Raw genomic sequence first — 15,939 nt, 5'->3', positions numbered from 1 at the left:
TACTGGCTGAGGGAGCCAGCGTACAGCTTCCGGGTCATGTGGCCAGCATGACAAAGCCACTTCTGGTGAACCAGAGCAGCGCACGGAGACGGCGTTTACCTTCCCGCCGGAGCCGTACCTATTTATCTACTTGCACTTTGACATGCTTTCAAACTGCTAGGTGGGCAGGAGCTGGGACCGGGCAACGGGAGCTCACCCCATCGCAGGGATTCGAACCGCTGACCTTCTGATCAGCAAGCCCTAGGCTCTGTGGTTTAACCCACAGCGCCACCTGGGTCCTTATCTGTGTATAAGACGCCCTCCAATTTTTGACATTTTAAAGGGGAAAAAACGTAGTCTTATACATGGGAAAATCCAGTATGTTGTGATGCCTACATGCTGCACGTTTCCCCAGCACCGCTTGCAGGAACCAGGAAACTCACAGTGCAGTGAGACATTGTGATCCTATTCATGCATGCTCCACACATACAGTAAACATAATATTCCCAACAGAATATTAAATACACGATAAAACATCAAACATTAAAAGCTTCCCTTAACAGGGCTGTCTTCAGAAGTCTTCTAAAAGTCAGGTACTTGTTTATTTCCTTGACATCTGACATGAGGGCATTCCACAGGGCGGGCGCCACTACCGAGAAGGCCCTCTGCCTGGTTCCCTGTAACCTCACTTCTCGCAGTGAGGGAACCGCCAGAAGGCCCTCGGCGCTAGGCCTCATTGTCAGGGCTGAATGATTGGGGTGGAGACGCTCCTTCAGGTATACTGGGCCGAGGCCGTCTAGGGCTCTAAATGTCAGCACCAACACTTTGAATGTAAATAGGAGTGCCTTTGTGCACAGAACACCCTAGTTGCGTAGAGCAGCCACATCAGGAGCAGGTAGCATTTTTCGGCCCGAGGGCCGCATTCCTTTCCAGGCCGCCGCCCAGGGGCCACATGCCAGCAGTGGGTGGGGCCAGACGCAAAAGCGAGGGGATCAGTAAATATTAGTTTACTCGTGTGCTCCGTCCAGGCAAGCAAGAGACAATCAAGGGCACATTTTAGGCAGGCAAGGAACACTTGAGGAGGGTACAGAGCAAAGGCTAGTGAGGCATGTGGCCTGGGGGGAGAGTCCTGAGTGCTAGATAGAGAGGCCTGGAGGACCACATTAGGCCCATGGCCTGAGGTTCCCCATGGCTTCTTTTTCCCCACCCGTGGCCCTTACAAATGGACGGCTTTGTCACCAGCCCCTGAGAACCTGCTGCTCCGTATTTTCCAAGAAATGGTTGCCAGAAAAGTTTTTGTTTCCTGGGCAGCAAGTGCATATAGCAGCTAAGGAGCTCCAAACACAGCATAGGCCCGAAGTCATCCCTTTTCGGCAGTGTTAAAGAAATGCCACCAGTCTGAAGGGGACAGAGCCTCATCCAGCCGGGCTCCTCTTCATATTTCTATAGGAGAAGGCCCTCCGTGGCTACTAGAAACAGTGGCTATGTTCTGCCTCCGCTGTCAGAGGCCTCTGAACACCTGTTGCTGGGAATCTCTGGTGGGGAGAACCGCTCTTGTGACCAGGTCTTGCTTGCTGGCTTCCGGGTGGCACAAACAGGATGCTGGGCGAGAAGGGCCATTGGGCCTCCTCCTTGCACTCTCCTTGCGATGTGCAGCCCAAGACAGGAGTGTTGTTCCCCGCCTCTTGAATTCCTTTGGCTGAATGTTCCTTCTTTCCTTCCTCTCCCTTTTGCTCAGAACCCGGAGCTGAAATCCATTTACCCAACACGAGGCCCCAAGGCTGGAGGAACCTGCCTCACGCTGACGGGATCCAAGCTGCTGACTGGCAATCCCAGCAAAATCAGCATTCTGGTCGGACGCTTTCCCTGCTATATGTAAGAAATTGCGCCGGGCAGCAGGCTGCTACTCCGCCCCGCCCCCCTGCCCCGATTTGTCCACACCAGGCTATTGGCTCAGGGTGGTCGTTGATTTGGATTATTGGGACATAGCCCCCGACAAGTTTTTCTAGGTTGTAGGGGCATTGTAAGCCATGGGGACCCTCTGTCATAAGCCAGAGTTTGCTTTGGGTTAGTATTTTCAGAATAGAGTTGCGGCCTCCTTAGATGTTGGTTTCCATCGCCTGTACGGGCTGCTTCTGCTGGGAAATCTTAACAGGTTCTGGAAGGGTCACAAGTTCTCCACCCCTGTTTTAAGGTAACGTTGCCCTCTTAACAAGGAAAAACAGGTGTACTTCTACCTGCTCAGGAATGAGGAAGGAAGCAGCAATTTCCCTGTCGTTATTAGCCAGGTGGCGCTGTGGTCTAAACCACTGAGCCTAGGGCTTGCCAATCAGAAGGTCGGCGGTTCGAATTCCCGCGACAGGGTGAGCTCCCGTTGCTCGGTCCCAGCTCCTGCCAACCTAGCAGTTCGAAAGAACGAAGTGAAAGTAGATAAATAGGTACCACTCCGCCGGGAAGGTAAACGGCGTTTCCGTGCGCTGCTCTGGTTCGCCAGAAGCGGCTTAGTCATGCTGGCCACATGACCCGGAAGCTGTCTGCGGACAAACACCGGCTCCCTCTGCCAGTAAAGCGAGATGAGCGCCGCAACCCCAGAGTTGTTCGCGACTGGACCTAACGGTCAGGGGTCCCTTTACCTTTATTAGCCAGATATAGCAACATATTTCTGGAGAAATAAGGAAGAGGCCTTTCACCAAGTCAGATCATTGGATGCTCTCCTCACCTCCTTTGGGTGGGCCCTGATAGTTTGGAGGCCGCTTAGCCTAGGCAAAACAACAACAACAACAACAACAAGCAACTTCCAACAGAACACCAAAATACAATAGTCTATTAAACTATTAAACTAGCAAGGGTGATTGGACTACAACTCCCATCATCCCCAGCCATATGCGGTCAGGAACAATGGTAATTGTAGTGCAACAGTTCTTGGGGACCCAAGGCTGAAGAACACGAGTTTAGAATAGATTTTCTAGGTGAGTGGCTGACTATACCAGTGTTTTTCAACCTTTTTTGGGCAAAGGCACACTTGTTTCATGAAAAAAATCACGAGGCACACCACCATTAGAAAATGTTTAAAAAAATTAACTCTGTGCCTATATTGACTATATAAAAAGTAATTCTCTTGAATAGGAATCAAATAAACACAAAGAAAGTATTTTATAATTACTTTATTATGAAATAGTAAGTAAACAGAAATATGAAAAATTATAAAATACTTTATTCAGTGCGCAACCTGGGTCTGTTTGGCTGAACACAAAGCTGATTTCTATTTTTCCCACGGCACACCAGGCAACATCTCGCGGCACACTAGTGTGCCACGGAACAGTGGTTGAAAAACACTGGACTATACGATATTTAAATTGAAACCAGTCCCTTTTCTCCCTCTCTCTCTCGCCCCCACAAGTCATTCTGAAGTACAAGAGAAGGAGCTGCAGTGCCTGACTAGCGCCAGCAACGCATCTGTGGAACTCAACGTCACAATCAAGTACGGGGATCAGGAACGGAGTTTGGAGCACCCCCGCTTCAAATACACCCTGGACCCCAACATCACATATGCAGAACCAGCCAAGAGTTTCCAGAGGTAAATGACTTGTCCGTCCCCGCCAAGACAAGTTTGTAAGGCGATTTTTAAAAAAATTATTTTTTTTCGAAAATTATTGAGTCTTTTACCGTTTGGTTTCTCGCTCCACCTACTTGGAATGGTCCTCCATCACTTTCGGTATTATCAGACCACCCTTCCTTTGCCTTCGACAGCTACCCCCACCTTGTGAGAGGGGGGAGGAGGAAGAGGGAAATGGGACAAATAAATGCAAAAGCAATCACAGCTTAAAAGACCAGCAAGCTCGGAGATTTGTTTGCCTCTAAGGCAGTGTTTTTCAACCTTTTTTGGGCAAGGGCACACTTGTTTTATGAAAAAAATCACGAGGCACACCACCATTAGAAAATGTTAAAAAATTTAACTCTGTGCCTATATTGACTATATATAAAGTAATTCTCTTGAATAGGAATCAAATAAACACAATTTTTCCCACGGCACACCAGGCAACATCTCGCGGCACACTAGTGTGCCGCGGAACAGTGGTTGAAAAACACTGCTCTAAGGCAGTGGTTCTCAAAGGGTGTGGCGTTTCACAGCCAGGAGAGGGTGGCAATTGTTGTGGGAATATTCAAGGGCGTTCAATATTATATTTTGGGAATGATTCGTGTTCTTATGTAGCTGCGTTATTTTATACTTTTTGGGTGCCCCGTGATCATATTATGAAGAGTTATGTTCTACGCTATGAATCAAACACGGCTAGGAGTTGTTTCCTTTTGTTTTCCAACGTATTTCTTACCAATGCACATATTTGGCGTGGCATGAGCAAATTTTCATTCTGAAAGTGTGCCCCAGAGAACCGCTGCTTAAAGGTGTCGCGAGAACTCTGTTGTTTTGGCTGTAGTGCAGGCTAACGTGGCTGCTGCTCTGGAAATCTGTATTTAGAAAGGATAACTTACAAGAGACGCGGGTGGCGCTGTGGTCCAAACCACTGAGCCTCTTGGGCTTGCTGATCAGAAGGTTGGCAGTTCAAATACATGTGACGGGGTTGAGCTCCTGTTGCTCTGTCCCAGCTCCTGCCAACATAGAAGTTCGAAAGCACACCAGTGCAAGTAGATAAATAGGTACTGCTGTGGTAGGAAGGTAGATAGCGTTTTCGTGCATTCTGGTTTTCACCACAGTGTACCATTACACCAGAAGTGGTTAAGTTATGCTGGCCACATGACCTGGAAAGCTGTCTGTGGACAAACGCCAGCTCCCTCGGCCTGAAAGGGAGATGAGCGCCACAACCCCATAGTCGCCTTTGACTGGACTTAACCATCCAAGGGTCCTTTACCTTTTACCTTACAAGGCCTGTCAGCTTCCCAAAGTTGCCTGACGGCACACTGTGATCAGGAAAGCAATCAGCTGCAGGAAGCTGGTTGGTTTGTAGAGAGAGGTAACACCAATGGGCCATACAGCCCAGTATTGCCTACTCTGGCCAGCTTTTCAGGCAGGAATCTTCCTTTGCCCTACCTGGAGATGCCAGATGTTGAACCTGGGACCTTCTGAATGAAAAGCAGGTGCTTTTCCACTGAGCCGCAGCATTTGCCTTAAAGGGCAAATCTTGAAGCTGCAGGCCCTGGTTGTAGTCACTAACGTGTGTGTGTGTGTGTATTTCAGTGGTGGGAGAGAGATCCGAGTTCGTGGGCACAACCTTGATGTCGTGCAGTGGCCCAAAATCCGCGTCACGGTTTCTCCGCTGGAGCGCCGACGCCGTGGCTTGGGCAGGTGGCGCAGGATTATTCCGGATACAGAATGCCCTGAGAATGCCCTCTGCAGCGTCCAGCAAGTAGGTTTGCCAGTGCAATGTTTGCAAGTGTGTTATTCTGTTCTAAGGGATCTGCGGCTGCCTCAGGTTGCAAATTAAAGGGTAGCAAAAATGGGTCCATTTATTATTATTACAATACACTTCTCATTGCAGGCCCTAGTGGCGTTTTGGATTTCCCCCTTTTAATACCAAAGCGTTTTGGGGACAGGACTTAATCATTTCCTTTAGATTCTACCCTCCTTCTAAGGACCTCGGGGTGGTGAACAGGTTTTCTCCCTGCCTCCGCCCCCCTCAAAAAAAAAAATTGTTTATTCCTACAACAGCCCTGTGAAGAGAGAGAACGTGACTGGCCCTAGTGAACTTGAAGGGTGAACACACAGACAAAAAAACAACAACCCTCTGCTGGATCAGGCCAAAGACCTATCTAGTCCCACATCCTGTTCTGAAAGTGACCAGTCGGGTGATCAAAGGAGGATTTGAATGTCAGTGTTTGAAAAGGAAAAAGGTTCTGACCTCCTTTGCCTCCTCCTCAGACCCTAGTCGGCACAAAAAAGTCCTTGAGAAAAAGTAGTTTGCAGAATGCTGCTTTTATTCTAAAAAAAGTCTTCTCCAATTACGACCGACAGCTTTTATACATATCAAACGCAACCAGCTTTCTGTTGGAGATTCATTCCCCGTGTCTGCAGTCACGGGATTGTTGTTTATCACATGACGGTATATGTTTTCATTCCACGGAGTAGGAAGTGACGGAGACAGGATGTTTGTGTTTCTGTGTTCCGTGAAGTGGGACTATTGTCCTTTGTTCTTTCTCTCTTTGCAGTCTGATGCTAGAGAGAGAGGGAGCCATGTTGCAGTGCTCCATGTGTGTTTATATGTAAATAAAGTAGATTAGCCAAAACGCTGAGTTGCTGGGGTCTGTTTACGCATGCTGCGAAGACTATGCGGATCCCTAAGTGTGCTGATGCTTCTTGGTATCAGTCGCTGTGATGTTTGGGCAGAAGAAAGCTTTTGAAGCTCCTAAAAGACCAACCAGGAGAAAGTGAACATGCCAGCCAGGCATGTGTCTCTGCCAGGGTCCTACACGAGAGTAGGACGCTCCTGCTTTTATTCTAAAAAAGTCTTCTCCAATTACTACCGACAGCTTTTATACATATCAAACGCAACCAGCTTTCTACCATCCAACCAACCCACAGCACACACAATCAGTGACTACTCTATATATACAGGCATATGCAGGTGAAAGGTTACATGAGTCATGCAGTCTTTGCCGATTCATTGTAGGCCGCTGACGCATGCTGACTCAGTTCCTTTTGTATTAAAGAAACAGCAGCTAATTTTTAAGCCGTGACGTTGAGCTTGGGTTTCCTCTAAAGTAGGCTGGCTTTTGGCTTTGGTCTTGAGGAATTGGACAAGGGATGTGCCCAAGGTCTTCTGCAGAGAGTGTCCTGCAGATGTTTTTTTTAGCAAGCTCCACTCCAGGGATTCCCTGTGCTCTGGGGTGTCCTGGAGAATGGGGGTGGGGGTGGGGGTGTCTAGGAGAAAGCGGGTCCCAGCCGTTCACTCTCCTTTATTTCCGATCCTAGTTTGAAGAGCCCTGCGAGGTCAACTCCTCCAGCCTCATCCTGTGCAAAACGCCCGCCATTAAGCAGCTTTCTCCCTCCGTGCAAGTGAAGCTGGAGTTTGTCCTCGATAACCTCAGTTTCGATTTCAATGCCGTGCATCCGAGAGGCTTCTCCTATGAGGTGGATCCCGTCCTGCACCCCCTCAATATGGATGACCACACCAAGCCCTATCGCCACAAGCCTGGAAGCGTCATCTCTGTGGAGGTAATGGAGCAGCCCCACCAGGCAGGGAGCAGCAACACCTGTCCCTTGCTTGTAGATGTTGGTACATACAAGTGAAACTCTAAAAATTAGAATATTGTGGAAAAGTCCATTTATGTAAGCAATTGTTTTCATTAGCTACTGGAGTTTAATATATGAGATAGACTCATGACATGCAAAGCGAGATATGTCAAGCCTTTGTTTGTTATAATTGTGATGATTATGGCGTACAGCTGGTGAAAACACCAAAGTTGAGATTGTTAATTTGGGGTTCTCATCAGCTGTACGCCATAATCATCACAATTATAACAAGCAAAGGCTTGGCATACCTCGCTTTGCATGTCATGAGTCTATCTTATATATTAGTTTCACCTTCTAAGTTGAATTACTGAAAGAAATGAACCTTTCCACGACATTCTAATTTTTCGAGTTTCACCTGTAGACCACAACTCCTCTTCCAAGGTAGCTCAATCCCTTCTAAGAAAGGTCTAATTCTGCATCAGTCTCTGTATACAAAAACTTTGTCTACAGAACCTCATGGAATATGCAGAAATGGGCGAAACTTACCGGAAGAATAAGAAATCAAGGTAGCAAACATTTTTTAAAATAAAAGAATGGAAATGGTTTATTGAATATATACAGATAAATTGTAAATTAAAAGCATTAGCAGGATTATTGTAATAACCTGCAGTTTCACAAGAGTATATAAATTAAATGAGCCAGTGAAATGAATTTGGATATGCAGAAGGTATTAAAATAAAACATTAAAGGAACCGCAGAAGGGGGAGAAGGAAGTCAAATTTTGAAATGCTAAATGGATTGTAAAACTAATGAAATGTATAAACTTGAAAAGCATAAATAAAAACTTAAAAATAATAATAATTCTGCATCCATCTAATCCCCCTATGCAATCTATCCATGACAGCAGCCGCCACTGTGTCTTGTGGCGGTGAGTTCCATAAGTTAATTGTGCATTGTGCAAAGGCAACAGAGCAGAAAGCAGCAGGCGTGGTGTATGAATTCCTTCCTCTGTAATGCCCTACCTAATGTACGCTACCAAAAGGCCCCGCCCAGTTATGCCAGCAGAAGTCATAATCTCTAGACTGTTTTTGGTGGGGGGGGAGGGTCATAGCTAGTGGTAGAGCAGTTGCTTGGCATGCAGAAGGTTCTAGGTTCGATCCACAGCATATCCAGGTAGAATTGTGTGAGACCCCCCCTGCTTGAAACCCTGGAGAACTGCTGCCGGTTAGTGTAGACGTTACTGTGTGACCAATGGACCAGTGTCACACAATATAAACCACTGTCCTATGTAAGTCACAAGACCTTTAAAGCTACATATCTGTGCCTGTAACGACCCATAACGATAGCACTATTTAATTTGGAAAGTGTTACGGGATGCATTGATATAAAGTAAATTGGCTCGGTTTGCATGCAGTGCCAAAACATGTTATAACGCGACGGGTGGTTCCAGGGGTTGAGAATGTGGATGCTTCGCTCCTCCAGCCCTGCTGCTGCTACTGCTGCAAGGTAAACCATGGTTTGGCATAGCGTGTTGTCTAAACCTGGGCTCATAGTTTGTCTCCCCTCATAGTTAGCTGACTTCAGCTTTTTCATATAGCTTTTACCATATGCTTTCATGTCCAATTGTTGTAAATCACTCTGGTATTATTATTATTTTTTTACGAATAGGGGTATATACAGGTGAAACTCGAAAAATTAGAATATCGTGGAAAGGTTCATTTCTTTCAGTAATTCAACTTAAAAGGTGAAACTAATATATGAGATAGACTCATGACATGCAAGGCGAGATATGTCAAGCCTTTATTTCTTACAATTGTGATGATTATGGCGTACAGCTGACGAGAACCCCAAATTAACAATTTCAACTTTGGGGTTTTCATCAGTTGTACGCCATAATCATCACAATTGTAAGAAATAAAGGCTTGACATATCTCACTTGGCATGTCATGAGTCTATCTCATATATTAAACTCCAGTAGCTAATGAAAACAATTGCTTACATAAATGGACTTTTCCACGATACTCTAATTTTTCAAGTTTCACCTGCAAATAATAAACAGACAAAACAAGCCACAAGCTGTGAATGAAGAACAAGCCTTGTTTACAGGCTATGGTTTATCTGGAGCGAGACAAACCACAAGTCTACGTTCAGATAGCACGCTAAGCCGAACCATCATTTCGCTTCTCCAGTCCTGCCACTGTTTTCAGCTAAACGGTGATATATATCAACACTAAACCATGGTTTGCCTTAGCTTTGCGTGAAAACTGGGCCGCTGAGCGACAAAAACAGCTTGACTTAACCCGACTGCCTCGTTCTCTTTCCTCCTCCAGGGGGAGAACCTGGACCTGGCCATCTCCAAAGAGGAGGTGAAAGCCATGATCGGAGTCGGCGTCTGTTCGGTCAAGACCCTGACGAAGAACCACCTCTATTGCGAACCCCCCGCCGAGCAACCAGCCCCTCTGCACCGGGCCAAGCGGGAGGGCACAGACTCTTTGCCAGAGTTCACAGTAAGGGGTGGATATTGGCAGCGGGAAGAACTCGAACCGGGATGAGGGAGCGGGGTGGACCGTGGGGGAAAGGAAAGAGTTGGGTGAGGATGGGGGGGGGGGATGACAGGGAACCCGGTGGGCGAAGGAGGGAATGCCTGGTGGAAGAGTTGCAGGGCTGGGAACTAGAACACAATAGGCCGGGACTGAGGAAAGGAAGGGAAAATAATTTTCTTCAGAGTTCCATCTGTAAGGAACTCTTGCGGGCCCAAAAGAGGGTGCATTGGAAAAAATAGTTGGGTTGTTAGTTGTTGTTTTTTTAATGTTGTTATTAATAGTCCATTTTGGGGCGTTGTGGGCAATTGTTGGGGGTGGAGAAAGCAGGTGTAAATGGTGTTCTTTTGTTCCCTCATGGGATTAAAAGCAGTTGAGGTGGGTGGGAGGGATTTACTTCTGACAGAGGCTGTGGGAAGAAAGGGTGAAACAGGCCCTCTGAGAACAACAGGTCCCTTATCTTCAAAGTGGGCTTTGTGGAGCCGCCAATTAGCAAAACTGGGGGAAAAACAAAACACAGCAGATACCCTTTTTCTCTGCTTCACATCATGTAGCCAAATTTGTTTAAAACCTTTTGTTCGCTTGGATAGATAAAGTTGACATGCCTCTTCATATGTTATTTTATTTTATAAATGTATACCATTTTATTTTAAATCCTGGTTTTATTTATATTTTGCCTTTGGATTTTTTTTTAGGCCAGCTTGTTCTTTTTCCAAGCTTCTGACTTTCCCCCATCATTTTAATGTGTTTATTTTATGTAAACCGCTTTGAGCAGCTTCTTCTTCTTCTTCTTCTTCTTCTTCTTCTTCTTCTTCTTCTTCTTCCAATTAGTGGTACACACATTCTGTAAAATAAAATAATATTGTGGTGGCAGACCCCAGCAAGGATACTCTTCTGTTGTACTTCTTACCTCACAATAGTACTCTATCGCTTTGTGGGCGGCTTCTTCAATTGCAGTTGGAAGCAAAATTTGATGAAGGTTTTAATGCCAAGAGGTTAAAAAGCAGCACAGCTTCTGAGCTGAAAGGGCTATTTTTATCCAGCTCCCTTTCCCCAGTCGCTCCCCTAATATACTGTGGTGGACTGAGGATCTCGTCAGTAAAAAGCAGTTTGCAGGGATATAGCATAAAGCAGTGGTTGCCAAACATTTTTGGGTCACCGCCCCCCTTGGTTCCATAAACTCATCCCTTGTGCCCTTGACCCTACCCTATAAAGTGCATTATTCAGGTTTGCACAGCCCACTAAGGACGGTAAGAGCACAATAAAATTCAAAACAGGAACAATCAATTGCATGTTTACTCGAAATCCAATTAAAATTATTTAGTTTAATTAATTCATCAAAAATGGATGGGCTTGATCCAGTGACTTTTCAAAGTCCGAGACCCATTTACACCTCCAGGGGCCCCCTGCCACACCCTCGCCTCTTGACAGTACCGTCCTCTTTGGAAACGGGTCCTCTTTGGGATGCGGGTGGCGCTGTGGTCTAAACCACTGAGCCTCTTGGGATTGCCGATCCAGAAGGTCGACGGTTTGAATCCCCGCGACGGGGTGAGCTCCCATTGCTCTATCCCAGCTCCTGCCAACCTGACAGTTCAAAAGCACACCAGTTCGAGTAGATAAATAGGTACCGCTGCGGCGGGAAGGTAAACGGCTTTCCATGCGCTCTGGCTTCAGTCACGGTGTCCTGTTACGCCAGAAGTGGTTTAGTCCTGCTGGCCACATGACCCAGAAAGCTGTCTGTGGACAAACGCCAACTCCCTTGGCCTGAAAGCGAAATGAGCGCCACAACAGCATAGTCGCCTTTGACTGGACTTAACCGTCCAGGGGTCCTTTACCTTTTACCTTTACCTCTTTGGAAACCACTGGCATAAAGTAACATAGATAGAGCCGATGGGTACCTCCTTGGGATGATCACGAGAGAAAGTCCTCACTGATGCCGCTAATCAGGCCAGTTTGTGCAGAGCCCTATCCAGCCGTTTGCTGTAGCCGCACTTAAGCAATGGCATGAGAAGGAACAGGCAGGGAGCTTCTTGGCAGTCCCTTCTTTCTTCTGGCGCCTTAACTTTATTCTGTGTACGGCCCATAAGAAGCTTGAGGGTCGAAGGTCTGAAGTGAGGAGCCACTCTCCACTTTCCTCTTGCACCGCAGCGGGTTGGACTACATGACCCTTAGGGTCCCTTCCAACTCTGCAATTCCTACTGCGCAGTCAGTTTTTTGTAATTGTACAGGAATCATGGAGGCTCCCCACTTTGGACCTTTGCCCTTAAGTTTGTGTGGAGGGCGCTGAACTGGGTGGAAAACGATAATAACAGAGGGGGCAGGATTCAGCAATGCACCCTCGCGTCCCCTTGCATGCTTGCTTACATGCACGGAGACTATGCCAGAATAGGGTCACACCAGCAACATCACACCATGGTTTCTCCTTCCAGCACCAAGTTCTGGAGATCTTTGGTCTTCTGAGACACTGGGTCCACCTGGTGGGGGAAAGCAGGAAATACTTAGAAACTGCCACTTTAGAATATTGGTATACAGTCATACCTCGGGTTACGGCCGCTTCAGGTTGTGTGTTTTCGGGTTGCACACCGCGCCGAACCCGGAAGTATTGGAATGGATTACTTCCGGGTTTGGCGCTCGCGCATGCGCAGAATCACTAAATCACACTTTGTGCATGCCCAGAAGTGCCAAATTGCGACCCGTGCGTGCACAGACGCCACGCTGCAGGTTGCGAACGTGCCTCCCGCACAGATCACGTTCGCAACCCGAGCGTCCACTGTAATAGGGTCTGGGTTTTTGTTTTTTGGCTCTATCTGAAAAGCTGGCCCACAAGGTATGCTTATCTGAAGGCATTTGTTGTTGTTGTTCAGTCGTTCAGTCGTGTCCGACTCTTCGTGACCCCATGGACCAGAGCACGCCAGGCACGCCTATCCTTCACTGCCTCCCGCAGTTTGGCCAAACTCATGTTAGTTAGTAGAAGGCATAACAACAAGCATTTTATTTGACATGGGATGATTTTTTTTGTAATGCATTAACGAAGGAACTGAGGTTTCAGTAACTTCAGCTAGGTAAACCACAAAAAGTAAAAAATTGTTATAGCAGTAATATACAGCCCATATCTTAAGCATCTCCAACAGCATCATTTGCTGAACCCCGTGAAAAAGATAAAATGGTCAATGATGATAAATCCTTTTGTTTATTTTTTTCTTCCACGTGTTTTTCTTGTTCAGATTGAACTATGTGCGATATTGAAAGATCGTGTCAACCCACTATTATAATTCCTCCCAAATTTAGTAAATATATGTGTATAGATAGGGACACGGGTGGCGCTGTGGGTTAAACCACTGAGCCTAGGGCTGGCTGATCAGAAGGTCGGCGATTCGAATCCTCGCAATGGGGTGAGCTCCCGTTGCTCAGTCCCTGCTCCTGCCAACCTAGCAGTTCGAAAGCACGTCAAAGTGCAAGTAGATAAATAGTTACCACTCCAGCGGGAAGGTAAACGGCATTTCCGTGTGCTGCTCTGGTTCGCCAGAAGCGGCTTTCTCATCCTGGCCACATGACCTGGAAAAACTGACTGCGGACAAACGTCAACTCCCTCAGCCAGTAAAGCGAGATGAGCTCCGCAACCCTAGAGTCGTTCGCGACTGGACTTAATGGCCAGGGGTCCTTTACCTTTACCTTTTTGGGTGTGTAGATAGATAGATAGATAGATAGATAGATAGATAGATAGATAGATAGATAGATAGATAATGATTTGGACATACTTCAGGGAAATAGTAGTAATAATAGTAATAATAATAATATTAATAATGGAGGCTCCTCCTCCTCATCTTCACGTGAAATCAGTTTTCCATCCTCTTGTCCTCCTGCAGGTTCAAATGGGCAACAACCAATTCCGCTTGGGCCGTGTGCAGTATGACACAGAGAGTCAGCTGACCTTCCCTGTGGAGGCCCAGATTGGCTTGGGGGTTGTCGCCTCCTTTGTTGCTCTGATTGTCCTCATCATCGTCTTCATCTACAGGTGAGAAGGAAGGAGGGTGCTTGCCAGTCTGTCTGAAGGACCATATTCCATAGGCCTAGCCAGGCACTGCAGTCTACTTGGGAGGGAAGCCAGTTGGGTAGTGTGACCTGTTCTGTTTGTGGAAAAAACAACAACACAGATTTACTTTTGGGAATAGAGTATTTTGGCACTGAAGCAGCAACTGCTTTCTGTAGGGACCTGCACAGAGTTGCTTAGAGCAGTGGGAACCTTGTAGGTTTCTTTCTTCCTGTTTCCACACCAGAGATGATACTTAGCAGCTGGCAGGGGCTGATGGGAGTTGTGGTCCAAAATATCTGAAGGGCACCAGGTTCGGGAAAGCTGGTGATGGAGCTTTCAAAGTGCATTATCTAGTTGCATCCCTTACAGCAACCCTGTAAGCGAGGAGGAGCAAGGAAGCTTTTTTGTCTACTAGATCCTTATCTCCCCGACTCCTGGCAGACAAATTTAGACCTGACATTGGAGCCTTATTTGCCCCTACGGGTTCCTACGGTTGTGCCCAATGAGAAAACATGGAAGCAGAAAAGACACCTGAGGTTGCTGGCTTCAGAGAGATAAAGATTTATTTTCTGCATGCAGAGGCACTTGCGGTGTTCAGACATCCAAGCAAGTACAAAAAAGCCAATTATCAGACAGTTCTTATAGATAGTTCCCTGGCTCATCTTCCCACCCCAGGAATCTTCCTCTTGTCCATATAAGGAACATTTCCTGTTGTACGTTTCCTGTTGTACATATAAGGCAAAAGGACATTTAGCCCTGAGTTGGTTCATGCGCACTTCAGCAAGGCCATCCTATCTGTGACCTAGACAACAGTTCCTCTCTGTGCAAGGACAGTTCCTCTCTGTGCAAGGACGGTTACTCTCTGTGCAAGGTCGACATTCTACTGTTATCTCCAGACTCTTAGTCATAGCTTGCCAGAAAGAAGTGCAATGCAGATCAAAGTTCACAGCTTTACGGAGAGGTTTCATAAAGAAAAGCTTTAAAAGTTCTTTTATACTTCTGGACTAACAATACATTCAGGTAAATATATACAGGTTAGCTAATTAACCCCTTCAACATCACTATGACAACAGGTGATGCTGCACTTTGAAGCCTTGATTGTTGGGACGTCAAAGTGCAGCATGGGGGTAGGGTTGCCATACGTCCAGGAAAACCCAGACATGTCCTCTTTTGGGGGACCAACATGCCCATCCGGGTGGATTTTTCATTTTAAAGGAAATGTCTGGTTTTTTTGGACTTGGGCTTCTCTGCGGCTGCTGCTAGCCTGAGCCAGAGAAAGAGGCCTGTGCGCCTCTATCCCCAACTCGGGCTGGCAGCGGCTCGGGCTGTCCTCTTTTTTGTTCTTCAAGATATAGCAACCCTAGCACGGGGGATATTTGAAAGGCTTTTTGCTGCTGCGTCTGAGAATGTCCAAAAAAGGCTTGGATGAAAATATCAGCCTAGCTGTACAGCACTCTGTTTCCTTTTTGCACGGTTGATTTGCTTTTGTGGTTGCAAAACCCGGGGTGATTCTCTTGCACAGAAATAAAGAGCTACACTGTGAGTAGAAGGGATCGACTTTGGCATATGATAGTGATGGTGTTTCTTTCCAGGAGGAAGAGCAAGCAGGCCCTGAGGGATTACAAAAAAGTTCAGATCCAGCTGGAAAATCTGGAGACGAGTGTCCGGGACCGGTGCAAAAAAGAATTCACTGGTAAGAGGAGAGGAAGGAGATTCCCCCTTGATCTGCCCCCTGGAAATGCAGGTTCCCTTCTTCTTTTTTTCTATAATTTTTAATTAAATTTTCTTTTTTACATTTTAGAACATTCATTTAAACAACCTTAAAATATCGATGACTTCCCTTCTTCTCTTTCCATGGTTCATTTTACAAAACATAAATCCCTGCATATTTTATATAAGCTAAACCATTCAGTATTCCACTATTACATCCATCAAAACTTGTTGAATTTATCTTAATGCTGCCCACATTTTCAAATAAACACAATTTCCCTCCCTATCTTCAATAGACATTTTCCAATCTTCTTTTAAACATATGTTCTTCTTGTTCTCTTATTCTATATGTTAGGTCCGCAAGCTGTGCTTATTCCATCAGTTTAAGTTGCCATTTTTCTTTAGTTGGGACTTTGCTCAGTTTCCATTTTCAGGCTAACAAAACACAAGCCGCAGTACATTAATAACCTCTTTTGACACCTGGGAATTTC

General features: G+C 46.3%; 1 protein-coding gene across 1 annotated transcript in view; it reads left to right on the top strand.

Moving 5' to 3' along the window:
* Positions 1-15,939, top strand: part of PLXNB1 (plexin B1) — a 131,657-nt gene that overhangs the window by 98,163 nt on the left and 17,555 nt on the right. Inside the window, exons 19-25 of the mRNA XM_033141439.1 lie at positions 1,718-1,854; positions 3,380-3,556; positions 5,174-5,342; positions 6,905-7,147; positions 9,496-9,672; positions 13,572-13,720; positions 15,331-15,431. Coding sequence (XP_032997330.1) covers positions 1,718-1,854; positions 3,380-3,556; positions 5,174-5,342; positions 6,905-7,147; positions 9,496-9,672; positions 13,572-13,720; positions 15,331-15,431 — 1,153 coding nt within the window. The remainder of the gene's footprint in view (positions 1-1,717; positions 1,855-3,379; positions 3,557-5,173; positions 5,343-6,904; positions 7,148-9,495; positions 9,673-13,571; positions 13,721-15,330; positions 15,432-15,939) is intronic.

The sequence above is a fragment of the Lacerta agilis genome, chromosome 2 (genome assembly GCF_009819535.1).
Source record: "Lacerta agilis isolate rLacAgi1 chromosome 2, rLacAgi1.pri, whole genome shotgun sequence".
NCBI classification, from domain to species: domain Eukaryota; kingdom Metazoa; phylum Chordata; class Lepidosauria; order Squamata; family Lacertidae; genus Lacerta; species Lacerta agilis.
Note: the sequence above shows the minus strand (reverse complement) of the source record. Positions and strands in the feature narration are given on the sequence as shown.